Below are 27,536 nucleotides of genomic sequence, written 5' to 3'. Positions count from 1 at the left end.
CCTGGACTGGCCTATATGTGATTCCAACTCACAACAACGTGGTTGACTCTTAACCTTCCCCTTAAATGGTTTATCAAGCCACTCAATTGTAGTCAAATAGGTGGTGGACAATTAGGGATGGGCAATAAATGCTGCCCTTACCAGTGATGCCCACATCCTTTGAATGAATAAAAAAAGCTGTATAGAAACCAGAGGTAAAACCTGGGTCTTCCCTGATCTGAATTGCTCAATGTCCACACTGGTCAGTGCATTTCCTTCTGGAGCCAATGCACAACAGAATAATTTTGAAAGTTTTTTTTAAAATTAGGAATGAGGCATCATAAACATATAATTATTTAAAAAGTTATTGGAAAGAAAAGATAAAATGTGATATATACCTTTTGAATAAATCTATAAATGAAAATGCATACACTGTTTTTGAAGCCTTTCATAAGCACTACAATAACCTTATTGTAAACCTCAATCCTTTCTCTCTTTGTCTCACTCTTGTTCTCTCTATCTCTCTTGCATTTGCTCACTCTCACTGCTTTTCTCTCTCTACCTCTTGCTTTTGCACTCTTGCTCTTCTTGTGTTTTTCTGTTCGTCTCTTGCATGTTCTGTCTCTCTTGTTTTCTTTCACGTTCTCATCCCATTTTCTCTCTTGCTTTCGTGCTCTCTATTCCATTTTCTCTTTCTTGCATTTTCTCTCTTGCTTTTCGCTCTTTCCCTCACTCTCTGTCACTCTCTTGTTTTCTGTTTCTCTTTCATGCTTTCTGTCTCTTGCATTTCCTCTCTTTCTCTTTACACTATTGTTCTTTTCACTCTTACTCTCTTTTGCTTTTCTGGTCTCTCTCTCCTTCTTCCCCAGTCTCTGTGTACCTCCCTGTATCTCCACACACCATCTTGAGGTATTTAAAAGTGTTGGTTTCCCACTCCTCCAACACCCCCATCTCTTTTTATTAGGGAAAATTGTCCAAATCTGGAAAATTGATTTATCATGACAGAAGTACCAGAAATAAAGATGATTCTCCTTCTGAGCCTTGATAGAAACATAGAAAAATAGGAGCAGGAGTAGGCCATTTAGCCCTTCGAGCCTTCTCTGCCATTCAATATGATCATGGCTGATCATCCAAACTCAGTAACCTGTTCCCGCTTTCTCCCCGTATCCCTTGATCCCATTAGCCCTAAGAACGATACCTAACTCTTTCTTGAATATATTTAATGATTTGGCCTCAAGTGCTTTCCGTGTTAGAGAATTCCACAGGTTCACCACTCTCTTGGTGAAGAAATCTCTCCTCATCTCAGTACTAAATGGCTTACCCCCTTATTCTTAGACTGTGACCCCTGGTCCTGGACTCCACCACCATCGGGAACATCCTTCCTGCATCTAGTCTGTCCCGTCCTGTTAGAATTTTGTAGGTTTTTTCTATGCAAAGGGAAAGTGTAAAAATTTTGCCCTTGCACTTCTCATTCTCCTTCCATGCTCCCACTCCTCCTATCTCCCCCTTTTCCCTCTGACGCTGAGCATGCTGATGCTGCAATCATTCTTTACTTCTGTTTGTACCCTCGAGTTGTGTGCCCATTGGCTTCAGTCAAATTCACTGTTAAAGAGGAAAGCCGATGTTTTCACAATCTCCAGCAATTTTAATGTATGGAAATCCAATGTGCACCCAAACAGGGAAATTCATGGGGTTTATTAGGTGATGCCACATTGCACCAAATCACTTACCTTACCCATAATTCACTTGGTTGCTCTCCCTGGTACCCCAGCTTGGAGCAGGCTAAAAACATCTGGGGTTATTTAGAATGTACAGAAAAGAAACAGGCAATTTGGTCCAACTGGCTACGCTGATGTTAATGCTCCAGATGAGCCTCTACCCACCCCTCTTCATCTAACCCTACCAACATAACCTTGTATTAATTTTTTCCTCATATGTATATTTGGCTTTCCTTTAAATCATTCTCCACTACAGTCTCCATGATCTTTCTTTAAAGTAAACATGGGGTTTGTAAATGTTTAGATTTTTTTCAGTTCTTCATGATCTGTTCTGCTCTTGTTTATTCAGCAGGTTAAGGGTTAACAATCAGCTCTCTTTCCACTTATGGCAGTTCATTGGGCAATACTGTGTACCTCTGTTCCTGTTGCTATGCTTGTGTGTGTGTACACAAACAGTCCCTGTTTACTTGCTCTAATATATTGTCATGACAAAGCAGTAAGAAACCTTTACTTAAAGGGTGGGAAGCTGATAGTACACAGGCCTGGTCAGAGAATTCAGCCTGGCAGAGACATTTATTGACCTTTTATTTTGCCTTGGCTATGGAGGAGAAAACTGTCTTTAGTTTCTGCTACCACAGCAATCCATTGACCACGCTAGAAAATGGTCCATATGGATGCCGGATGAAGACAGGGTCCTGCTCCCTAAGCGAGTTACTCACTGAGTGAACTTGCCTCAGTTGATAGCACATGCCTCTGAGGCAAAGATCGTGGGTTCGAACCCCACTTCAAGAGCCAAACTTCAGCTCTGAGGCAGCGTAAAATGAGGCATTAAAATGCAGGTCTGCTCCTGTACTTCAGGTGAATATTTAGTGGCACTACTCAAGGCAGAGCAGAGAGTTCTCCTGGTCAACATTCCTGCCTCAACAAATGCCACCAAAAATATGCACTCATTATCATTGTTCATGTGGGATGCGTTGTTGCTGTTCTAACCATAGTCCCAAAGGAACATAGGCATCTTTCCCCATGAGAGAGAGATAGTTGGTGATGTATAGCTTGAGGGACACCACTCCTCAAGCATGGGGCAAGGCGAGGAGACAGGCCTCCATGAACTACCACAGCCGGTACGGGAATTTAACCCGTGCTGTTGGTATCTTTCTACAGCACACTCTAGCTGTCTAGCACAACTGAGCTAACCGACCCCGCACTATGGGAGCTAAGTGTGTTATTGTGCTGCTGTGTTAGCATACATTTTATTTTATTGTGGGAATGTGGGTGTCGCTGGAAAGGCCGGCATTTATTGCCCATCCCTAGTTGCCCAGAAAAGTTGACAATTCTTGAATCTGTAGGGTTGTGGTTTGATACAAATGAGCAATTTGCTGGATCACATTAGAGGACAGTTAAGAATGGACTAGAATCACATATAGGCCAGACCAGGTAAGGACGGCAGATTTCCTTTCCTAAAGGGCATTAGTGGACCAGTTGGTCACTGCACTTTCAGTAATTGTTTATATAGAATCATACAGCACAGAAGGAGACCATTCAGCTGATCGTGCCTATGCTAGCTCTCTGAAAGAACGACCAATTTGTCCCACTTCTTTGCTCTTTCCGTGTAGCCATCTAATTTCTTTTCCTTTTTATTTATTTCCACTTTGAAAGTTATGATTGAATCTGCTTCCATCACCCTTTCGAGCAATGCATTCCAAATCATAACTTGCCAAGTAAAAAATATGTGAAGCATTTTGAAATGATAGATAGATGTGATAAGGTGCTATATAAATGCAAGTCTTTCTAATCCAACCCTTTCCTTGTATGGCAGCATGGTTATGGGGTAGAGAGATAGGGTATCTGTGAATAACTATAAATGACTTTGGTTTTCTTTACAGGACTGCGTATTACACTGCGTACAGACAGGTCTACAGCATGGACTTTCAGATGGTCTACAAGTGTTGTCCTGGGTGGTTACAGCTGAACAATGAAGCTGGATGCCTGTACCGTAAGTTGCCTTTTGGGAATGAAATAGCAGCATTGGACTGTTCCTGCCAAAAGGCTGTTCAGTGCTACGTCTTGAGTTTCATTAACAGTGTTGCTAGCCCCATCAGTCATTTTAGGTGGGCATAAAAGACCCCATGGCACCACTCAAAGAAGAGAAGGCCTGCTGTCCAGTATTTATCGCTCAACCAACGCTTAAAATCAGACTATCTGATCATTAGCACAGTGCTATTTGTGGGAGTGTGTTGTGCGCAAATTAGTTTCCAATTCACTTTTGCTTGTTTTGCATTACCACCCAATACGAATTTATATCCCAAGGTTTTTATTTCAAAACCCCAACTCAGCTTGCCATCTCTAATCTCTCTTTGTTTCTCAGTGTCACTTATACTGAAGATGTGTTCTGTCACGAACTCCCCATGAGAATGTCACTGGAGCTTCACTAGTGATCTGTTCAAACCCCAGATGAACACAAGAGCATTGCCCAGATTGGGTAAGAGGACAGATTGGACCAAATCCCATTCACACATTGCCACTGTATTCACTGACCTACATCTGCTCCTGGTCCAGCAATGCCTTGAATTTAAAATTCTTATCCTTATTTTCAGACCCCTCCATGGTCTCGTCCTTCCTTACCTCTGTAACCTCCTCCAGCCCGACAACCCTCTGAGATCTTGTGCTGTTCCAATTCTTGCCGCTTGTGCAGACCCCCTTCCTTTGTCCCACCATTGGCAACCATGCCTTCAGCTGCCTAGATCCAAGCTCTGGAATGCCCTCCGTAAATCTCTCTACCTCATAGCGCACTCCTGTATGACCAATCTTTTGGTTACCTGCCCTCTTGTCTCTTTCTTTGGCTTGGTGTCAGTTTTTTATCTCATTATGTTCCTGCGAAATGCCTTGGGATGTTTTATTACATTACAGGTGCTATATAAATGCAAGTTGGTGTCCAGGGCTTTCAGTAGGCTTATGAAGGGTACACAATGACTTGGAGGAAGTTGATCTCGAGTTTACTGTGGGTACGAAGACTACAGGGAATGGGGGTGATTTCTAACTTCTGTCCAAAATAGGTGCAAAGTTCATGAAGTGCCTGCCTGAAGGCAGCATCAGGAGGTCTGGGGGTCAGGAGGCTGGAAACCATTTTCAAATTAGGGGCCTGAGCAACATAACTCGAACCAGCTGCCAAGCATTTGATAAGCTCTAATGGGCAGTTCGCCACACACGGGTGGGCAAGAAATCTGGAAATCCAAGTCGTAAGTGAGTATAAAGGAGGAAAGTCACCCACCGTCTGGAATGGGACTGCGGGTTTAGATGAAGTCTTCTGCAGGACACTCTCTGCCTTTTAGGTTCTCTCTTATGTTGCTGCAGTAACGTTGATATTCTCCCTCCCTCTTCTTGCTGGCAGGCTCCGTCTTTGTGGCAGTGATCCACCAGGAGCTCACCATACAGACAACCAGTGAAATGGGTCGGGTGACATTGGGTTCGGAGGGGTGGGTGGAAGTCCGTCCAGATGGAACTCCGACCCAAAGAGAAGAATCCTGGCCCTGATCACTAGGGAATTGCGAGGTGAAAATAGACCAAGGTCCATATAGTTCGTCTTTTACCATCCTGGTAGTCACATGATACTATGATATTGGAGTTGACTAATTTTTTTTTACTTGCTTTTATATAGCACCTTTCATGACCTCAGGACATCTCAAAGCACTTGAAGTCAATTAAGTAATTTGAAGTATAGTCCCTGTTGTAATGTCGGAAATGCTGCAGCCTTTTTGCACACTTAGTGCAAATAGGGACTCACTTAGTGCTAGGGGCTTGGATGGGGCAGAATTTGTAAGGAGCATCCAGGAGGGCTTCTTGAAACAATACGTAGATATTCCAACTAGGGATGGGGCCGTATTGGACCTGGTATTGGGGAATGAGCCCGGCCAGGTGGTCGAAGTTTCAGTAGGGGCGCATTTCGGGAACAGTGACCATAATTCCATAAGTTTTAAGGTACTTGTGGATAAGGATAAGAGTAGTCCTCGGGTGAAGGTGCTAAATTGGGGGAAGGCTAATTATAACAATATTAAGCAGGAACTGAAGAATCTAGATTGGGGGCGGCTGTTTGAGGGTAAATCAACATCTGACATATGGGAGTCTTTCAAACGTCAGTTGATTAGAATCCAGGACCAGCATGTTCCTGTGAAGAAGAAGGATAAGTTTGGCAAGTTTCGGGAACCTTGGATTACGCGGGATATTGTGAGCCTAGTCAAAAAGAAAAAGGAAGCATTCGTAAGGGCTGGAAAGCTAGGAACAGACGAATCCCTTGAGGAATATAAAGACAGTAGGAAGGAACTTAAGCAAGGAGTCAGGAAGGCGAAAAGGGGTCATGAAAAGTCATTGGCAAACAGGATTAAGGAAAATCCCAAGGCTTTTTATACGTATATAAAGAGCAAGAGGGTAACTAGGGAAAGGGTTGGCCCACTCAAGGACAGAGAAGGGAATCTATGTGTGGAGCCAGAGGAAATGGGCAAGGTACTAAATGAGTACTTTGCATCAGTATTCACCAAGGAGGAGGACTTGGTGGATGATGAGCCTAGGGAAGGGAGTGTAGATAGTCTCAGTCATCTCATTATCAAAAAGGAGGAGGTGTTGGGTGTCTTGCAAAGCATTAAGGTAGATAAGTCCCCAGGGCCTGATGGGATCTACCCCAGAATACTAAGGGAGGCAAGGGAAGAAATTGCTGGGGCCTTGACAGAAATCTTTGCATCCTCATTGGCTGCAGGTGAAGTCCCAGAGGACTGGAGAATAGCCAGTGTTGTTCCTTTGTTTAAGAAGGGTAGCAAGGATAATCCAGGAAATTATAGGCCGGTGAGCCTTACGTCAGTGGTAGGGAAATTATTAGAGAGGATTCTTCGCGACAGGATTTACTCCCATTTGGAAACAAACAAACTTATTAGCGAGAGGCTGCATGGTTTTGTGAAGGGGAGGTCGTGTCTCACTAATTTGATTGAGTTTTTTGAGAAAGTGACAAAGATGATTGATGAAGGAAGGGTAGTGGATGTTATCTATATGGACTTTAGTAAAGCCTTCGACAAGGTCCCTCATGGCAGACTGGTACAAAAGGTGAAGTCACACGGGATCAGAGGTGAGCTGGCAAGATGGATACAGAACTGGCTCAGTCATAGAAGACAGAGGGTAGCAGTAGAAGGGTGCTTTTCTGAATGGAATGACTAGTGGTGTTCCGCAGGGATCTGTGCCGGGACCTTTGCTCTTTGTGGTATATATAAATGATTTGCAGGAAAATGTAGCTGGTCTGATTAGTAAGTTTGCGGACGACACAAAGGTTGGTGCAGTTGCGGATAGTGATGAGGATTGTCAGAGGATACAGCAGGATATAGATCGGTTGGAGACTTGGGCGGAGAAATGGCAGATGGAGTTTAATCCGGACAAATGTGAGGTAATACATTTTGGAAGGTCTAATGCAGGTGGGAGGTATACATTAAATGGCAGAACCCTTAGGAGTATTGACAGGCGGAGAGATCTGGGCGTACAGGTCCACAGGTCACTGAAAGTGGCAACGCAGGTGGATAAGGTAGTCAAGAAGGCATACAGCATGCTTGCCTTCATCGGTCGGGGCATAGAGTATAAAAATTGGCAAGTCATGCTGCAGCTGTACAGAACCTTAGTTAGGCCACACTTAGAATATTGCGTGCAATTCTGGTCGCCACACTACCAGAAGGACGTGGAGGCTTTGGAGAGGGTACAGAAGAGGTTTACCAGGATGTTGCCTGGTCTGGAGGGCATTATCTATGAGGAGAGGTTGGGAAAACTCGGATTGTTTTCACTGGAACGACGGAGGTGGAGGGGCGACATGATAGAGGTTTACAAAGTTATGAGCGGCATGGACAGTGTGAATAGTCAAAAGCTTTTTCCCAGGGTGGAAGAGTCAGTTATTAGGGGACATAGGTTTAAGGTGAGAGGGGCAAAGTTTAGAGGGGATGTGCGAGGCAAGTTTTTTTACACAGAGGGTGGTGAGTGCCTGGAACTTGTTGCCAAGGGACGTGGTGGAAGCAGATACGATAGCGACGTTTAAGAGGCATCTTGACAAATACATGAATAGGATGGGAATAGAGGGATACGGACCCCTGAAGTGCAGAAGGTTTTAGTTTAGGCAGGCATCAAGATCGACGCAGGCTTGGAGGGCCGAATGGCCTGTTCCTGTGCTGTACTGCTCTTTGTTCTTTGTTCACACAGAAAGCTCCCAAGACAGCAATAAGATAATGACTAGATAATCTTTTTTTTAATGTTGGTTGATGGATAAATATTGGACAGAACATCAGGGAGAACTCCTGTGCTCTTCTTCGCATAGTTCCGTGGAATCTTTTACATCCACCTGACAGATCAGATTGGCCCTGAGTTTAACATCTTACTCGAAAGACTGCACCTCCAACAGCGCAGCACCTCCATCAATAGTGCACAGGGATATCAACCTAGGTTATGTGCACAAGTCTCTCGAGTGGGACTGGAACTCAGAGGTGCCAGTTGTGGCTGACATTTCATACCTAGCATAATCATAGCAATCAATCTCTTATCAATTAGTCTACAACAGTCTCAGACATGAGGTGAGGAAAATCCCCAGTGGTGGAGAACACAAGAATTAGGAGCAGGAGTAGACAATATGGTCCATTGAGCCTGATCCACCATTCAAAACGATCATGACTGATCTTAGGATTCAAATCCACTTTCCCACTTGCTCGTCACATTTCATGATTCTCTGAGAGATCAAACATCTGTCTATCCCAGCCTTAAGTGTATTCAACGATGGAGCATCCACAACCTACTGGGGTAGGGAATTCCAAAGCCACGCATGCTGCACTTACCACATGTCATGCTTCAATCCCACTGCCACATATGTCACCCCAAGTTGGATTCTTCACCTCATTACTCCCTTTTAAAGCTGCTAGTTATCGTTCACAGCTGGCATGGCAGATTTCACAGTGGAATATGCAGGCTGACAGCAACCTTCCTGAAATGTTAAACAGTTAACAAAAATAGAAAATGCTGGAAACACTCGGCAGGTCAGGCAGCATCTGTGGAGAGAGAAATTGAGTTAACGTAACTGAGGGAGTAACTGCTAAGGAGTTGTGTCTGTTTCTCTTGCGGAGCATGGAGTGAAAACCAGATGGACACTGCGGGAGTCTGGAGCCTGCCTGTTAGTAGTTGGCATCATGGCACAATGTTTATAGTCAGTTGACAAGCTTGGGATAGAAGCTGGAAATTCAACATGGGTATATTAACTCCACAAGCTTGGGAATTCACTGATGGAGCTGATGAGGTGGCAGAGGGTAAGGCTCATCATATTCATTGAGAAAAATAAAGAACAGCATAATGTCCCATAGCACAACCATTGGATTACTTTTAAAGTCCAGTGATTGTTGTTTTGTAGGTAAACACAGCAGCCAGTTTGAACAGAGCGAAGTCCCACAAACAGCAATGAGGTAAATGACGAGTTAATCTGTCTTTGTTAGTTGAGTGCTTAAATGTTGACCAGGACACTCGAGAAGTCCCTTGCTTTCCTTTGAATAGTATCTCCGGATCTTTTACATCCATCTTTATAGAACCTCCCATCCAAAAGATGGAACCTTCAACAGTGTAACACTCCTTCAGTACTGCAGTGAAGTGTCAACTTCGATTATGTGCGTGAGTCTTTGGAGTGGGGCTTAAACCTTCTAACATTCAGCCAAATGTTACTGACAGAGCCAAACTGATAGTAGTTTAAACATTGGAAGTATTGTGTTTTAGTATTTTAAAACATAAAGTGTCAGAATTGCGTTGCACTTGGGTCAATTGCTAACAAACGTTTTCTAGTAACGGGTGCTTGGATTGAAGGCTAACTCCTCCGTAGCCTCTAAAGAAGCTTGGTTTTCTCTTTCATGCCAAATTAGTCTTTTTCCTTCAATATCTATTAACTCCCATTCTGGGGAGACTTTAACATTCCTCAAACACGCCTGGACAGGATACAAGAAAAAACTTGCTGTCAGATAGGTGACCTCTCTCTCACCTCCAGCCACCAACTCTCTTCTCTCTTTGTCTTTCTTTCTGACTTTTCCCTCTTCTTTCTCCCTCACTCTCTCTTCTTTCTCTTCCTTTTTTCTCTTTCTCTATTCCCTCTTCTGTCTCACTCTTCTTTCTGTTCCTTTTTCTCTCCTTTCCCTCTCTATTCTCTCTCTTCCTTTGTCTTTCTCTTCCTTTCCTCGCTTCTCTACTCTCTTCTCTTTTCTCTGCTCCTTTTTCTCACTCTATCTCATATTTCTCTCTCTCCTGTTTTTCTTTCACTTCCCTCTCTATCCTTTCCCACTACTCTGTCTTTGGCATGGACTCAATGGGCCGAATGGCCTCCTTCTGAGCCATAAATGACTCTATGACCTCTCTACTCTTTATTTCTTTCTCTTTTCTTGCTCCTGCTCCTCCTGGCTCCAGAAAGAAGTTAATGAGCTCTTTTATGGAGCAGCCACCAGTGGTCCCTTTAAACAGAATAGGTTAGGACACTTACTACCTGTGGAAATAGGCAGAGGTACAATGGGGTAGAATGTGCATATTTAAATTGCTTCTTGCCTGAAACATGTGGTTGTGCTGTGTGCCCAGTTATAAACTTGGCAGAAAATCGCAGTAGGTTGGACTTGGGTATCCAAGGGGCAATCAAGATTCTCCCACATTTCCCCTCCCACTGGCAGCCTGTGTTTCAAGTGCAAAACAAATGAGTGGAAGTTGAAAATCATCCCCAATGCCTCCAGGAAGGAGAGGAAGAAAACAGGGCATTGGAAAAAAAAATGCATAGGATTGCTGCAGTTCTGGAGGTGGCATGTATAATACTGTGTCTGGGCTATACTGACGGTCACAGTTGCTCGCCCGGATTTGTTACGATTGTGACATTTTTTGCTACAATGTTACTTGATAGTATCTTTCAAAAATCAGATGAAGTAACAATAAGATCACAATAAATAAAATCCCTTTTTACATAGAAAATGACTTTCCTGTCTGTATTTTAAAAATTCAGAAAATTTTGCCCTTGGCAGCCTCTGTGTCTGCGTTACTGAATGAAGAGGTTTACTTGCAAGCTCAGAGTGCACAGCAGTACTGGCTCATGCATCAGTCCATCTGAAGCACCAAGGAACTTAGCACGGACATGTAAATTAATAATTTAATCACACAACATTAGAAACAGTTGAGGATGAATGGGGTAGATGAGGAAAGAAAGTTATATAGTGTCTGTCATGACTTCAGGACATCCTAAACACTTCACAGCCAATGAAATTCTTTTGTATTGAGATCACTGTTGTAATGTAGGGAAACACGGCTACCAATATGTGTACAGCAATATCCACGAACAGCACTGAGAGACATGACCAGATCACCTCTTCTTAGTGGTACTGGTTGAGGGATTAAAGTTGGTCAGGACAATTGGAGAACTCCTTGTTGTCTTCGAATAGAGACGCGAGATCTTTTACTTCTACCTGAGCAAGCAGCTGGGGCCTTGGTTTAATGTCTAATCCAAAAAACGGCACCGCCAGCATTGCAACAGTCCCTCAGTACTGCACTGAAATGTCAGTCTAGTTTATTTTCTTAAGTCTTTGGAGTGGATCTTGAATCCACAACCTTCTGACTCAGAGGTAAGGGTGCTACCCACTGAGCGAAGGCTGACACCTTGGGTGACTGAGGAGCAAGGCTGCAGGGTGAGTCGGTCAGTCTGCCAGTCTCTGTTTCATTTCCACTGCAGGTAATGAGACCCATCTTGTAGTCCGTGTTCCTATTCCATATATTTGCTTCAGAACGACATCGATGGAGTGTTTTGGGTGAAAGGGAGGGTAGACAGGTTTGTTACTCACTTTTTCGAGGGAAGACCCAATGAGGAAAGGGGAATGGGAAGAAAATTCTTTAAGAATACAGGACAATTAGGTATGTATGATGGCTTCACTGTACTAAATTGGCAGAGGCACCCACACAGAAGTCCTGTGGTTATTGCCCTTGCTAGTGTAAAAGAGAGTCACTTGGCACTTTTTTGGTGTCCAGGAGCTCTCTTCTACTGGCTGCTGAGAGCTGCAGTCAGAGGTAGTGAAGGAAATGAGCCCCAGACGGAATGAACCTGAAACAAGGTCAATTTGTCAGCTGTGGCTCAATGATGGCACTCTCGCTTCCGAGTCAGACTGTTTCACTCCAGAGACTTGAGCTTATAATTTAAGCTGACACTTCAGTGTGGTACTGAAGGAGTGCTGTACTGTCAGAGGTGCCATCTTTCATTAAACTGAGGCCCCGTCTACCCTTTCAGATGGACCTAAAAAATACCATGGCGCTATTTTGAAGAAGAGTAGGGGAGTTTAGCCATTGTCCTGGCCAATATTTATCCCTCAACCAACATCACTAAAAAAACGGATTATTTGGTCACTATCTCATTGCTGTTTGTGGGAGTTTGCTGTGTACAAATATGCTACGGTGTTTCCTACATTATAACAGTGACTACTCTTTAAAAAGTACTTCGTTGGTGGTTGGGTCTGAAAGGTGCTATATAAATGCAAGTTTTTCTAACGGAGAGAGGTGGCACACTGTAGGCTACAGGAGGCAGAGCAGGGCTTGTATTTTGTGGGTCTCTACTTGTGCAGTGCCCGTCTGGTTCCCGAATCAACAGCGTAAAAGCAGTTTGCCCCCTGTGCTGATTCAGGAGAAAGTGGTCCAGACACCCTGTGTAAACTCAGCCCGATCCTCATACTACTTCTTAACACCAGGGATACAGTCAGGGAGGCAGTCGACCAAATATTTTAATTGGAACTGTTACTGTGACTGGCTGCACTCAACATCTCAATAATTAGATTACTTTAATCGCCTTGGCTGTACTTTTTAGTGCAGTTTACTTTTCTTCATTCAAAATGCTGTAATTAACTGTCTTTCATTTTCCCAGACTCAACTTTCTTCACAGATCCCATTAGGAAAATGAATCATTGGCAAAAAATTATCAGAGGAAAAGAATTTAAATTTGTGTTGATGTTATGACTGTTTTAATTGCTGATTTTTCTTTTTGCGGTTTGATTGAAGTTCTATGGAGATAGGGCTGGACAGGTTTGTAACTGTCGTCAGGCTTCCACATTGGTACTTGATTGAATTGTGGGAGAGCCATGTCTGAGCACCAGCTCCCTTTCTGGTTAAAACCGGTTCCCTTATCCTTGTGGTCCAGTTGGCATTGTGAAGACCAGGCCAGGAATGAGTGCTATTCCTTTGCAGTAGAAATTAAATGAGTGCCAGGGTGAGAACGACAGCTTTATATACCTGTGCTACATTAAAGATCTTATTTCTGTGTGCACTTCCAATTATAAATTTGTATAATTTATATGGAAATAGCTTATATAAAACTCATCACATTATCATTACACCTTCCCCCACCCCCCCCCCCACCACCCCCCACCCCAAATGAAGGAACTGCAGTGCTGCCACTGGCAGGAGAATGTAACCAAAGTGTGACAAGTTTACCTCGGCAGTTTCCATTATGAATGTGGACATACAAATTGTGCATACAGAAATAAGATTTTTAATACATTATAGGTAGATAACACCTGTTTCATTTATTTATGGCCAGAATGTATGACTTTAAAATGGGACTGTATCGCATATGCACACCAGTTATCTCCTGCCTCTAACCATGCGCTACCTGAAGACTGTACTTGATCTTGAATTCCTGTGTGCCATGCCTAGTAATATATAAAAGTCCTCGCGTCTTCTTGCTTTATCTCAATTGTGACGCATCTCTACTGAAATCAATGTATCTTCCTGTCACGCTGCACCCCCCACCAAACAGTTAATTGAAATCAAGAGTCGTACTGTTAAACTCCATCGAAATCTACGTGTCATGCTGTCACACTCCTGCACCATTGAAATCAATGGGTCACAATGTCACACCCACCGCATCCTCTAATTTTTTTGTTGTATGCGGCCGATTCATTTAAGTGTGCACAGACCCTTTAGATGTTTTTGTGCAGCCACGCACGTGTGGTAACAAAGGGATCGACTTATGCGTGGCCTGTACAGGAACCTTCACGCTGTTTCACAGCCTTGCAGCTAAAAGGGAATATTGGTCACAACCCCACACCATTGAAATCAATGTGTCAGTCTGTAACTGTAACACTTGTTTTCGGTGGCAGCATTGTTACAATAACTTAAATAGAAAATAATATTGAGTGGGGTGTTTAACAACCAGAGCCCACACATTTCCCGTCCAGTGGGTCAGGTTAACATGACCCCCATTTTTCTTCACTGACAGTTTCTGGTGGCCGAAGACTTCCATGAGCAGGTTACACCTTGTGCTATGTTTCTGGAGTGGGCTACATGGCTATTGTGATAAGCGCAGGAAGTTGTGTGTATTTTAAAATGAAGAAGCTGAGAGAACACACTATCCAGGACCCAGGTTGATCTTGGACTATGCTGAGTTAGCCGAACTCCATTGATGCAGCAGTCAGGGTGCCATAATTAGCTTCCATGCCCTTTGGCTGGGAAGGGGAAAATTCGACACACATGTCTTTGCTGTTTGCTATCCAGGAACATCCTGCTGAGAATATTTGTGTGTTTGGATGTTGCATGGGCAAGGCTGTTTATTTTATTCTTTCATGGCATGTGGGCATCACTGACAAGGCCAGTATTGTTGCCCATCCTTAATTGCCCTTGAATTGTGTGGTTTGCTAGGCCATTTCAGAGGGCAGTTAAGAGTCAACCACATTGCTGTGGGTCTGGAGTCACATATAGGGCAGACGAGGTAAGGATGGCCGATTTCCTTCCCTAAAGAACATTAGTGAACCAGATGGGTTTTTATAACAATCAGTGATAGTTTCATGGCATTGTTACTGAGACTAGCTTTCAGTTCCAGATTTTTTTTATTTATTAATTTAATTTAAATTCCACCAGCTGTCATGGTGGAATTTGAACTCATGTCCCCAGTGCATTAGCCTGGGTCTCTGGGTTACTAGGCCAGTGACATTACCACTATGCAACCGTCTCTCCATTTGGATGTTGGGTGGGTAAGAGAGTGTTTGGTTGTTGGGTGGGCAAGAGAGTGTTTGGTTGTTGGGTGGGCGAGAGAGTGTTTGGTTGTTGGGTGGGCGAGAGAGTGTTTGCATGTTGGGTGGGCGAGAGAGTGTTTGCATGTTGGGTGGGCGAGAGACTGTTTGCATGTTGGGTGGGCGAGAGAGAGTTTGCATGTTGGGTGGGCGAGAGAGTTTGCATGTTGGGTGGGCGAGAGAGTGTTTGGATGTTGGGTGGGCGAGAGAATGTTTGGATGTTGGGTGGGCGAGAGAGTGTTTGGATGTTGGATGGACAAGAGAGTGTTTGAATCTTGTGTGGGTGAGAGTTTATATTTGTGCATTCAGTGAGAAAAAGTTCAGATTTGGCTCAAGTAGCCTCTTGACGCTTGCTGTCTAGACTCAAAACATGAAGAATGACTACTTGACTGAGGTGGAAGAGGACATGCATACATAAGTACTGCTGGGAAGGGTTAGTACATTCCAGAGAGCAGGAAGGGTGAAAGTTGCCAAAAGTTTTAAAATTTGTTTCTTTAACTCTAGAGGTTTGCTTCATCCCTTTCAGGTCATGGCTCATTCTTGATGCGATTCTGTGACCGAATGGTGAAATACACCATCAAAGAGCTTATCACTGGGGACACAGGCTGCAATTGCTTTAAACAGAACAAGAAAAGGCCCCTTTTCACATAGCAGGCATATTTCTGTCCAGCACACAGGAACCTCTTAAGGTTCTTCAAAGAACCTGTGCAAAAATGTCGATTTGTTGGATTCCCATCTTCCGGTGTGCTGTGAATGAGCTGTTTATCTACTTTGAGCTGCGGGTTATTAGCGAATGATGTTACACTGTGCAAGAAAGATTAAATCCTCAGATAGAATCGGAGGTTTCAAAATTCTGTATTTCAACAGGGTCTCATTAGGAGAGGCATTCAAGGTTGAATGCTGCCATTGTTTGAGTTGACTTCAGTGACCAAGTTGGGCCCAGGCCTTTCAAAGACTTGCTCGACTTTTTTGCATTCAGCAGGGGAGACTCCTGAAATCCTGTCTGCAGCCCCAGTCCCTCAGGTGTGAAGTGATACCCCTCAAGGGTCAGTCCGACACTTTGCACTTCAGTCACTGTTTGTGAAATGTGCTACATAAATGCAATTTCTTTTTTCTTGCTATATCCATTGTTTTTAGGGAAGAAAACTGTTACCAATGCACCAGTCTCGTTAATGTTAAATTTGTGCCCACATTTTGTGCGTTTGGAATCCAATTCAACCAGCCTGCTGTAGCCTACATCAATTGCATTTTGAAAACCTGGATCATGTACACTGTTCTCTCTAAGCTGTGTGGCCGTGCAGCAATCCGCAATATATCATGAAGTGATACAAACAGGCTGTGCACACCCAAGATTCCTTTTAACATGCACAACTGTAGCCATGCAGCAATCTTAAAGGGACTGTGCAACAAACAGGCCATGCACAACAAACAAAAATTGGGGAAACATTGATCATATCCCCCTCTATCTTTTATCCAACCTGCTTTTATGCAATGAGTTGTTATGATCTGGAAGGTACAGTCTGAAAGGCTGGAGGAATCAATAATTACTTTTAAAAGGGAATTGGATAAATACTTGAAAACAAACATTTGCTGGACTATGGAGAAAGAGCAGCGCAGTGGGACTAATCGGACAGCTCTTTCAAAGAATGGGCACAGGCATGATGGGTTGAATGGCCTGTGCTGTACCATTTTGATTATATAATTTGTTAGCCTGTCCTCATAATTTGGGGCCCTAAATCCCAGTATTGTCCTCGTCAGTCTCCTTCGGATCCACACCAATGTATCAATGTCCTTTTGCCTACAAACACAGAAGAATTCAACTCATTGTCTGTGGTTTTCTGAGTCTGCAATCACCAAACGTGCAATTCTTTTTGCACATTTCCTTTAATTGCCTTTCACAACCTCAGGTGGTCCCTGGGCGGTTCATAGTCAACGAACTATTGGAAACAAGTCATCCAATTTGCACACAGCAAGGTCTCACAAACAGCAATGAGATAAATGATCAGCTACCATTTTTTTTGGTAGTGTTTGTTGAGGGATAAATGTTGAAAACAAAATCGCACAAGCTGGAAACCCCCACATCTTATTTAATGATTTAAATTTTTGGCCCTGTAATTCTGAGCGGTTCTAACCTGCCCCCCTGCATAAATCCGGTGAAAGATGGGTGGAACTCATGGGGAAGCAGCACAAACAGCCATTTTCAACCATTTTCCCAGGAGTTCACTGGAATTACAGTGGGAGAATGATGGCATCACAGCGGAATATCAGAGCCCTGAATGTTAATCTATCCACAATGTCATCAATCAGCAAGTCCACTGCTGTATAGTTTTAATGGGAAAATTGAGGGAATTATGGTATGTTTCCCAAAAGAGTGGTTAAAAAAAAACACTTTCTTGTGCATTAAATACATTTTCAGTCACCATAACCCAGTGGCCGCAGCCATCAGCCATTCAATCAGCTGGATCATCATTTATACTTTGATTGCTAATGAGCATTCAGATTGGCATCGCTGTTTCCATAAACAAATACCAATTAGTGGATGACTTAATTGCAAAAATCTGATTGGCGTCCAGACAGGGATTAATTGCTGCTAAATTCTACATTCCTATTACATTGTTAGAGTTTTAAAGGAAGTGTAATATTGGTTTTTAAAGGGACTGGGTACAGGAGGACCAGATGACACTGAGGGTTCGTGTGCACTCTCTTTCCACTCAAATCTAACACAAACTGATGGGGCCGAAGGAATGATTGTGCTCTCTCGGCAAACACCAGAGCTTGTAGGGCGCATAGCTCAGGAAGTCACCATATCCAAGACTTTGTTGCCTTATAGGGTGCGGGCCCACGGTTCAGAACAGAGGAGTGGGGTTAATTAGCTCTTTCAAAGAACCAGTACAGGAACGATGGGCCAAATAGCCTCCTTCTGTGCTGTGTGATTCTATGATTCATGCTCAGCACTAACGACCTTCCCACCCTAAGTTTCTTCATAACTGTGCTTTAGCAGACAGGTCTAGTAATTAAAGTCCCTGTGTGTTTTTCATTCATTCTTGGGATGTGGGCAATGCTGCAAGGCCAGCATTTATTGCCGATCCCTAGTTGCCTTGTAGGTGGTTGTGGACCATCTTTTTGAACCGCTAGTGGTTTTGATGTTACATCAATTGTATATCTTTACTTTGTCATTTTCAGTTAATCTGAACTCTATCGCGGCTTCACAGGTACGTGCTTCAGTATAGAAGAACAAAGATGCTCCTTTATCTTACATTGCATTGTTTAATATGGAGATCTGTGTGAAGACACTGGTGTTCTGGACAATATTTATGTCTCAACCAACACCTAAAAACAGATTGTCTGGTCATTATCACATTATGCTTAGGTGACCTTGCTGTGTGCAAATTGGCTGCCCCGTTTCCTACATTACAATAGTAACTACACTTCAGAAAAGTACTTCATTGGCTGTTAAGTGCTTTGGGATCTTCTGAGGTCATGAAAAGCGCTGTAGAAATGCAAGTTATTTCGTCCTTTCATTTGGAACAAAAAGATATAGAGGACCTGTAATGAGATAACACTGCAATGCATGACATGCTCAAAATGTCATGGGTTCAGGAGTCCCATTATTGTGCACCAGCAGCTATTAAAGAGCTGCTGGCTGCTCTTCAAGTGTCACCATATTTTTCTGCAGTTGTGTCTTGGACCAGTAATGGATGGTGGTCCTATACGGGGAGTACTACCAAGGAGTAAGATTTTTCGTAACATGGGCATCCCCTGAAGTGCTAGATGGAAACTGGGGTCCAGTGCCTGGAACGTTGCTTAATTTGCATCAAATGTGAGGGTTTGATGAGCCCTTCAAGCAGTGTACAGACCCTTAGCATGCTAGACACTTCCAAGCCACATTTCCTGATGCTCATCTCAGCTTCAAGTCTCCACGCCCAGTTGTATAGGGCTTTGAGTGCCGTTTAATGCATTATTGGCCCCTTAATTATAAATACCATGCTTTCTTCACCTCTTATCTGAAGCCTGGAAGATTGGTGGAACAACAACTTGGATTTACATAGTGCCGCTAATGTAGTAAAACATTCCAAGGCGCTTCACAGGAGCGGTTACCAAACAAAATTTGATACCGAGCACGTAGGTAGATATTGGGACAGGTGACCAAAAGCTTGGTCAAAGAGATAGGTTTTAAAGGAGGAGAGAAAGGTGGAGAAGCAGAGTTTTAGGGGGGAAATTTCAGAGTTTAGAGCCTAAGTAGCTGAGGGCACGGCCGCCAATGGTAAAGCGATGCAAATTGGGAATATGCAAGAGGCCAGAATTGGAGGAGCCCGAGAAATTAGAAAAACATTAAAACAGCAAGGATTAAAATAAACAAACCAATGACACCAGGGGCCTGTGCCATTTTGTTGGCCCAGTGGATTGACAAATTGAGTCCAAACCATTATGGTTTGTTAGAATTCGTGGTGACGGACACATCGACATTATCAGGAACTAGGGATTAGCCTGCCTTCCTGTACACCCTCGATTGGAGAAAAAATAGTGGGTGATGGAAACATGGAGGGGGATTTCTGCCTTGGCTTTTTGCTCAAGCTAGTTGGAGTCATTATAGGGTTAATCCAGCACTGTTAGCGAATGAATACAAGTCACTCCAGGCACTTATAATGGGCGTCTGCTTTCGAGGAAGCTCTGTCCAGTATATCACATTGTTTGGGTGTTTGTCAGTTCAAGCCTTGGCTTCCAGTCAAGACACTGTCCAAAGGATCGGAATCGATCGCTTGCTGCTGTCCTCTGCTTCCGGCAACTGAGGTTCCTCATTGTGAAAAAAGTTGGAAGGAAGCAGCCTTGGAAGGATTTCAGTTTGGGAAAAGGTTTAACTTGGATATTATATAACTCTGTCATACAACATAGAACAGCGCCAGTAATATCTTTACCAGATGGCTTACTATTAACCCTGAGTCTAACTGCTGTCATTTAGAGTAGGTCTGCCTATTAAAGACTGAGTGTTGTTATGAGGAAGTGGAACGAAACAGCCGCTATGAATTATGAGTAACTTTAACGTTCCTTATGATGTTTTCCATTCTCTTGGGGCAGGATCCCTCCCTGGCCTAACCCATCCCGATCTCTGTAACTTCCTCCAGCCCTACAATCCTCAGAGATATCTGCCAATTTTAGCCTCTAGCGCAATCCCCGATTTTAATCTCTCCACCATGGGTGGCTATGCCTTCAGCTGTCTAGGCCCTAAGCTCTGAAATTCCCTCCCTAAATCTCTCCACCACTCCACCTCACTTCCCTCCTTTAAGTCTCTGCTTAAATCCTATCTCTTTGCCAACTATCCCTAATGGACTAGATTTTGCGGTCAGTGACGAAACAGTGGTGCTTGTCGCTGACCGCGAAGAAAGCTGCCCTAGTGGTCTTAACAGTCTTTGTGGTGCAGACTTTCCCTTTCTCTGTGGCAGTTTAAATCTGGCGCCAGGTTAAGGGGATCTCCTGGTGTGTAGCAGATGCAATGTCAGCAAACAATTGCATTGAAGTATTCTCATAGGCAACAAACCAGGATGTTAAAAGCAACATATCCTTCACTTTTAATTTAAATTTTATGATCGTGAAATAAATATTTATGACTGGATTAAGATAGAAGCTAAAGTAAAGACAAACAAACTTTAAAAAAATTACTTTTAAAATGTGGTATTTTATCATAATAGATAAATTTGACATTCCACAAATATAAAATTAGCTTTTCAGGGCCAGTGAGGGTGCTTTGCAGTAATTATGAAGTTAATATGCCTTTAAAAGTTTAGTTATACCTCACTCAGCAAAGTGTAACTTTGTCAAGGGTTTTTACAGCAAGACTAACAGAGTAAAAGTGGAAGTTTTGTCAATTCACTGATTGTTTAGGGATTGCAGTCTTTGGGGGTGTGGGGGGTGGGGTGGGGACTTCAACAGTGCACCCTCTGGAGGAGCGTAGAATCACAAACAACAACTTATGGATACCTGTGTTATTCTGTGCATTAGCAGACTCCCGAAGTTGCTGTCAGTTTCAGTGGAGTAATGATGGTGAACGCTGACAGTTTTGCTGTCATTATCACTACAGAATCAGGGCCAATAGCTCCTTATGTGGCTCAGTGTCAAATTTTGTTTGATATGCACCTGTGTTTGGGAGTTTTACTTTGTGAATGGTGTTATGTAAATGCAAGTTGTTGTTGTTAGGTCTCAGGGGGTAAATATTACAACTAGGGCTGTTCCTATATTAACCCCTGAGACCCTTGTACTAAATCGTACTTTGCACTTGCTTTAAAAAAAAATAGGGAAACTGATTATGAATGCATTAAGCATCTCTCTGTAGAAAATTTACTCCTGTATTGCGGCATTGTGAGTGCACCTAAAAGAATTTGTTTACGATGTTGCCACATGCAATGATAAGTCCTTTTTGTCTAATCTTGTTTATTTAGCTGTTTTGAGTGTAGAGTACTTATTATGTTACTGGAGTAAACTGACTGTTAAAAATACTGACCTGTTTCTCAACAATTTTTTTCCGAATCCAACTTCCTTTCCTACTGACTCACGGTGGGCTTCAGGTTCCATGGACAATGGCTGCCCTCCAGTATCATAATCTAGAGCTTCACATGTGAGCCTGGAGTTGCGAGTATGAGCAGGCTTTGTGGCCAGGGTGGGCATTACAACCAGAGCTAATATTGTCTTCACCCAGTGTCCATACGTCAATGTACCTTCCCGTAGAGAGATGCTGGATAGAGATCAGAAGGAGAGGAACACTGGATAGGGGCTAGGAAAAAAGGGACACTAGCCAGAAATTGGGAGCAGAACTGGAGAGGGATCAGGAGCAAGGACTCGTGCTGATTTTTCTTCTCTTTAGTTCAGTGGTGCTGAAGCACTTTAGTAACTACCGTTGAGACCAACTAACTAACCCAATACTTCCCTGGGCTGTGTGGCTCAGTTCCACATTGAGCAGCACCTTATCAAATGAACCATCAAAGCAGTTCTCTTGCAAAGTTACTTATTCTATGTAACTATTTTAAGGAGAGATAAAGCCAAAATTTACATGAGGCACTAGAATAATACACCCAAGTAATTTCTCTTCCTTAATGTCAACAGTTGAAGTGTCACTGTGGCTGAGCATCTCAGGTTTGTGATCGTATCCCAAATGATGATAATTCCAAACCTTCATACTGTCTTTTTATGAGATGTTAAACTGAGGCCCCTCTGCTTGTTGAGGTGAATGTAAAAGATCAAAAAAGAGCTGGGGAGTTCTCCCAGTGACCTGGCCACTATTCCTCCCTCAAGCAACATCGCATTTGCTTAAAAACACAAGAACTTTCATTTATATGGCCCCTCTCATGACCTCAGAAAGTCCCAAAGCACTTTTCAGCCAATGAAGTAATTTTTGAAATGTAGTACCATATATATACTTTACAGCTGTACAGAACTTTAGTTAGGCCACACTTAGAATATTGCGTGCAATTCTGGTCACCACACTACCAGAAGGACGTGGAGGCTTTGGAGAGGGTACAGAAGAGGTTTACCAGGATGTTGCCTGGTTTGGAGGGCATTAGCTATGAGGAGAGGTTGGATAAACTCGGATTGTTTTCACTGGAACGACGGAGGTGGAGGGGTGACATGATAGAGGTTTACAAAGTTATGAGCGGCATGGACAGAGTGGATAGTCAGAAGCTTTTTCCCAGGGTGGAAGAGTCAGTTATTAGGGGACATAGGTTTAAGGTGAGAGGGGCAAAGTTTAGAGGGGATGTGCGAGGCAAGTTCTTTACACAGAGGATGGTGAGTGCCTGGAACCTGCTGCCAGGGGAGATGGTGGAAGCAGGTACGATAGCGACGTTTAAGAGGCATCTTGACAAATACATGGATAGGATGGGAATAGAGGGATACGGTCCCCGGAAGTGCAGAAGGTTTTAGTTTAGGCAGGCATCAAGATCGGCGCAGGCTTGGAGGGCCGAATGGCCTGTTCCTGTGCTGTACTGTTCTTTGTTCTTTGTATATTCATGTAAAAGTCGATCTTGTGTAAAAGTTGACCCATGACTTTAGACCGAAAAATCTTGAATTTTTCCTATATGTCGTGTAAAAGTCAATCTTAACTTTCAGAGTGCAGACAGAACATTCTAATCATGTACTGGTATAAATACCCGAATTCAGCTAGGAAAAGCTTTTTCACGCAGCAAGTTGTTAAGGTCTGGAATTTGCTGCCTGAGAACGTGGTGGAGGCAGTTTCAATTGACGTATTCAAAGGGGAATTAGAGAGTTATATGAAAAGGAAGAATGTGCAGGGTTATGGGGAGAAGGCAAGGGAATGGAACTGAGGGAATTGCTCTTTCGGACAGCCTGTATGGGCATGATGGGCCGAATGGCCTCCTTCTTTCAATATGGCACCAAGGAAGCACAACAAATACACAGTGCAGTTTAAATTAAAAGTCGTGTGGGTGCAGAGAAAGTGAATAATTGTGCAACAGCATGAGAATTCAAAGTATCAAAGAAGAATGTCAGAGATTGGAGAAAGCTTTCTACACAGCTTATGATGATGCCAAAGAATAAAAGTACCAACAAGGGAAATCCTAGAATGTGGCCGTAATTAGATAGGAAAATTGCAGAATGGGTCAGTGAACATCGCCAGGATGGATACATAGTTTTCCGCGCATCCATCTGACTCTGCCCCCTGTCTACATGGTGGCTATTATTTTAATAAAAGTTCAAAATATGACTGAAATAAAGTTGACCCCCCCAAATTTTAGCCTCAAAAATTTGATTTTACACGTATATACAGTAACTGTTTTAATGCACACAGCGAGATCCCACAATCAGCAGTGATATTGACCAGAAAATCTGTTTTAGTAATATTAGTTGAGGGAATAAATATTAGATGGGACGCTGGAGAGAACTCCTTTGCTGTTCCTCAAAATAGTACCATATCATATCATATCATACCCACCTGAGGGGGCAGATCAGGCCTCAATTTAGTATCTCATCCAAAATATGGCACCTCCAACAGTGCAGCACTCCTTCTGTACTGAAAAAGGAGCATCTTAGATTTTGTACTCATGTCTGTGGAGTGCAGTTTGAACCCACAAACTTCTGACTCAGAGGCACAAGTGTTAAGTGTTACCCAGCTGAGACCATGTAGTGAACAAGGCTTACCACATAGGTGAACAATTCAGATTCACCCCACTGAGTTAACTGTGTTAAATTCTGAGAACTGTAAATTATTCACATTACTGATTCCTGTCCAGAGACCCTGAGCTTCTGGGAGCTGAGGTTGGGTGGTCAGGCGTGTTACACCACAATTTCTGTCTGTGCCCTGTGTCTGAATTCACTGTTCACTGGCAAAAGTCTTCATTCTCTGACAGCTGTTGAGCTCCTCAGCCCTTAGTCAGTGCAAGTCTACAGCACTGAACTGAGCACAGATACTATCTGGCATAATTCTGTGAAGGGGAGATTGCTGAGGATGCAGTGAAGGAGAATTTAATGCCAGCCATGTTATTGTACAAAGGCTTGTATTGAATTCATCTCTGCTATTTTAATGAAGACACAGTTACTTTGGAATGTCTGGAGGGGGTGTAGTGAAAGCATAAATGTCTTCAAAAGGAATGCAAATACAGACCAGAAGACGTCGTCATGAATACATAGCAACTCATAACAACTGGAACATATCTTCCCTCCCAAATTTGGCAGTGTCACTTAGCAAGCCCACAGGAATGCCAGGTGTATCGCAGAAAACTAGTATGCAGGTACAGCAGGTAATAAGGAAGGCAAATGGAATTTTGGCATTTATTGCTAAAGGAATAGAGTATAAAAGTAGGGAAGTGTTGCTGCAACTGTACAAGGCATTCGTGAAACCGCACCTGGAGTATTGTGTACAGTTTTGGTCCCCTTACTTGAGGAGGGATGTAGTTGCATTGGAGGCAGTTCAGAGGAGGTTCACTAGATTGATTCCAGGGATGAGGGGTTTGTCTGATGAAGAGAGATTGAGCAGTTTAGGCCTTTACTCTCTAGAGTTTGGAAGAATGAGAGGAGATCTAATTGAGGTGTATAAGATGATTAAGTGGACTGACAAAGTAGACGTAGAGAGGATGTTTCCTCTTGTGGGGCAATCTAGAACGAGAGATCAGAGTTTTAGGATAAGGGGTAGCAGATTTAAAACAGAGATGAGGAGAAATTACTTCTCTCAAAGGGTCGTGAGCCTGTGGAATTCACTACCCCAGAGTGCAGTGGATGCCAGGACATTGAGTAAATTTAAGGAGGAGATAGACAGAATTTTAATTAGTAATGGGTTGAAGGGTTATGGAGAACAGGCAGGAAAGTGGAATTGAGGCCAAGATGAGATCAGCCATGATCATATTGAATGATGGAGCAGGCTCGAGGGGCTGAATTGCCTACTCCCGCTCCTAGTTCTTATGTAGGAAATGGGAATTGTCACATTGATGCAATAAAGTGGGTGGAGTGCTCTTGTGAGATAGGAACATAGGAAGATAGGAACAGGAGTAGGCCATTCAGCCCCTCGAGCCTGTCCCACCATTCAATGAGATCATGGCTGATCCGCGGCCTAACTCCATATACCTGCCTTTGGCCCATATCCCTTAATATCTTTGCTTAACAAAAATCTATCTATCTCATATTTAAAATTAACAACTGTTCTAGCTTCACCTGCTGTTTGTGGGAGAGTGTTCCAAACCTCTACCACCCTTTGCGTGAAGAAGTGCTTCCTAACATCTGTCTTGAACGGTCTGGTCCTAATTTTTAGACTATGCCCCCTAGTTTTAGAATCTCCAACCCGTGGAAATAGTTTATCTTTATCTAGCCTGTCTTTTCCTGTTAATATCTTGAAGACTTCGATCAGATCACCCCTTAACCTTCTAAATTCTAGCGAAAACAGGCTTAATTTGTGTAATCTCGCCTCGTAACTTAACCCCTGTAGTCCAGGTATCATTCTTGTAAACCCACGTTGCACTCCCTCCAAGGCCAATATATCCTTCCTAAGGTGTGGTGCCCAGAACTGCTCACAGTATTCCAAGTGGGGTCTAACCAGGGTTTTGTACAGCTGTGACATAACCTCTGTGTCTTTATACTCCAATCCTCTAGATATAAAGGCTAGCATTCCATTAGCCGTTTTGATTATTTTCTGCACTTGCTCGTGGCATTTTAAAGATCTATGCACCTGAACCCCCAAGTCTCTTTGGACATCCACTGTACTTAACCTCTTCCCATTTGGAAAGTACCCTGCTCTATCCTTTTTGGTCCAAAATGGATAATCTCACACTTGCCCACATTGAAATCCATCTGCCCAGTTTTGCCCACTCACCTGGTCTGTCAATATCTCTTTGCAATTTTATGCTATCATCCAGACTGTCTACAATGCTGCCTAACTTTGTATCATCAGCAAATTGAGATTGAAAGGGGTCACGCTTGAGAAAGAAGACAGAGAGCTTTAACCTGCATTTAAATTTGCATAGTGCTGCTCCTAGTATTGCTTGTTACTGATCATAGTCTCTAACCTTCTTTACATTGAACATGAAAATTTGGGGAAAAAATGAATGCAAACTCATTCAGGGTCAGTTTTCATGCTGTTCGGTCTGATTATTTTGTGAATATTCCACACAGATATCAATGCCGCAACATACAGCTGGCCACTGGGGTGTCATTATCCTGACTGAGAAGCCAACATCCTTAATTCCATAATCACAGCTCCCGAGTGCATTCAGTTTATATGTTAACAAAACGCACTGGTGATGATTTCAACATCTGTCATGTTCTAAGAAGCATCTGCTTCACTTCGTGACATTTCAAATATGGATGCTTTTGACAGCAATCTGGCAAGGAATGGAGAATCTTTAAAAAAATTATTAAACATTTATCAACGTTCTAGTCAGAAAGAAAGAATTGCATTTATACAGCACCTTTCACGACCGTGAGACATATAAGATCCTGAGGGGTCTTGACAGGGTGGATGTGGAAAGGATGTTCACTCTTGTGGGAGAATCTAGAACTAGGGGTCACTGTTTAAAAATAACGGATCGCTCATTTAAGACAGAGATGAGGAGAAATTCTTTCTCTCAGAGGGTCGTGAGTCTTTGGAACTCTCTTCCTCAAAAGACAGTGGAAGCAGAGTCTTTAAATGTTTTTAAGGCAGAGGTAGATAGGTTCTTGATAAGCAAGGGGGTGGAAGGTTATCGGGGGTGGTGGGATTGTGGAGTTGAGATCAGTCATGATCTTGTTGAATGGCGGAGCAGGCTGGAGGGACCGAGTGACCTACTCCTGCTCCTAATTCATGTGTTCAAGATGTCCCAAAGCGCTTCACAGCCAATGAAGTACTTCTGAAGTGTAGTCACTGCTGAAATGTAGAATTTGTATATAGTATAGTAATATGTAGAATGTTTATCTGAATGCACTAGATATCATCATTTTGGGTCAAGCTTTAATGCCAACATTTCACATTAGAACTGCTTATATATGTGTTTAGAATGGAAATCCTGTATGTAAACAGTTACTTGTAACTTGTAGTTGCAGGTTACTGACAGTAGAGGTGCTATGCAGCATCTTTCGAGGTCTACTCCCAACTTTGTCGCCATCTTGTATATTTAAAAAAAACTTAAATTCCGCAAGTGGTCAACACCACTGCCAGTTTTTTTTTAAATAATGTGTTAAAAATAGTACATCTACTGTACAAAAACATCACTTTGTTCTGCATGAAAAATATGGAGCAATGTCTGTTTTTTCACCATGATTAACGACCTGCTAATGAAATTGTTGGACGTTTGGCTTTGAAGGGAGTGAT

At 43.0% G+C, this 27,536-nt stretch overlaps 1 protein-coding gene across 2 annotated transcripts in view; it reads left to right on the top strand.

Moving 5' to 3' along the window:
* Positions 1-27,536, top strand: part of LOC137352076 (multiple epidermal growth factor-like domains protein 6) — a 392,916-nt gene that overhangs the window by 12,950 nt on the left and 352,430 nt on the right. For both annotated transcript variants that reach the window (XM_068017149.1, XM_068017148.1), the window contains exon 3: positions 3,581-3,690. In XM_068017149.1, coding sequence (XP_067873250.1) covers positions 3,581-3,690 — 110 coding nt within the window. The remainder of the gene's footprint in view (positions 1-3,580; positions 3,691-27,536) is intronic.

The sequence above is a fragment of the Heterodontus francisci genome, chromosome 37 (genome assembly GCF_036365525.1).
Source record: "Heterodontus francisci isolate sHetFra1 chromosome 37, sHetFra1.hap1, whole genome shotgun sequence".
NCBI classification, from domain to species: domain Eukaryota; kingdom Metazoa; phylum Chordata; class Chondrichthyes; order Heterodontiformes; family Heterodontidae; genus Heterodontus; species Heterodontus francisci.
The sequence above is the reverse complement of the archived record's forward strand: the minus strand, read 5'-3'. Positions and strand labels throughout refer to the sequence as shown.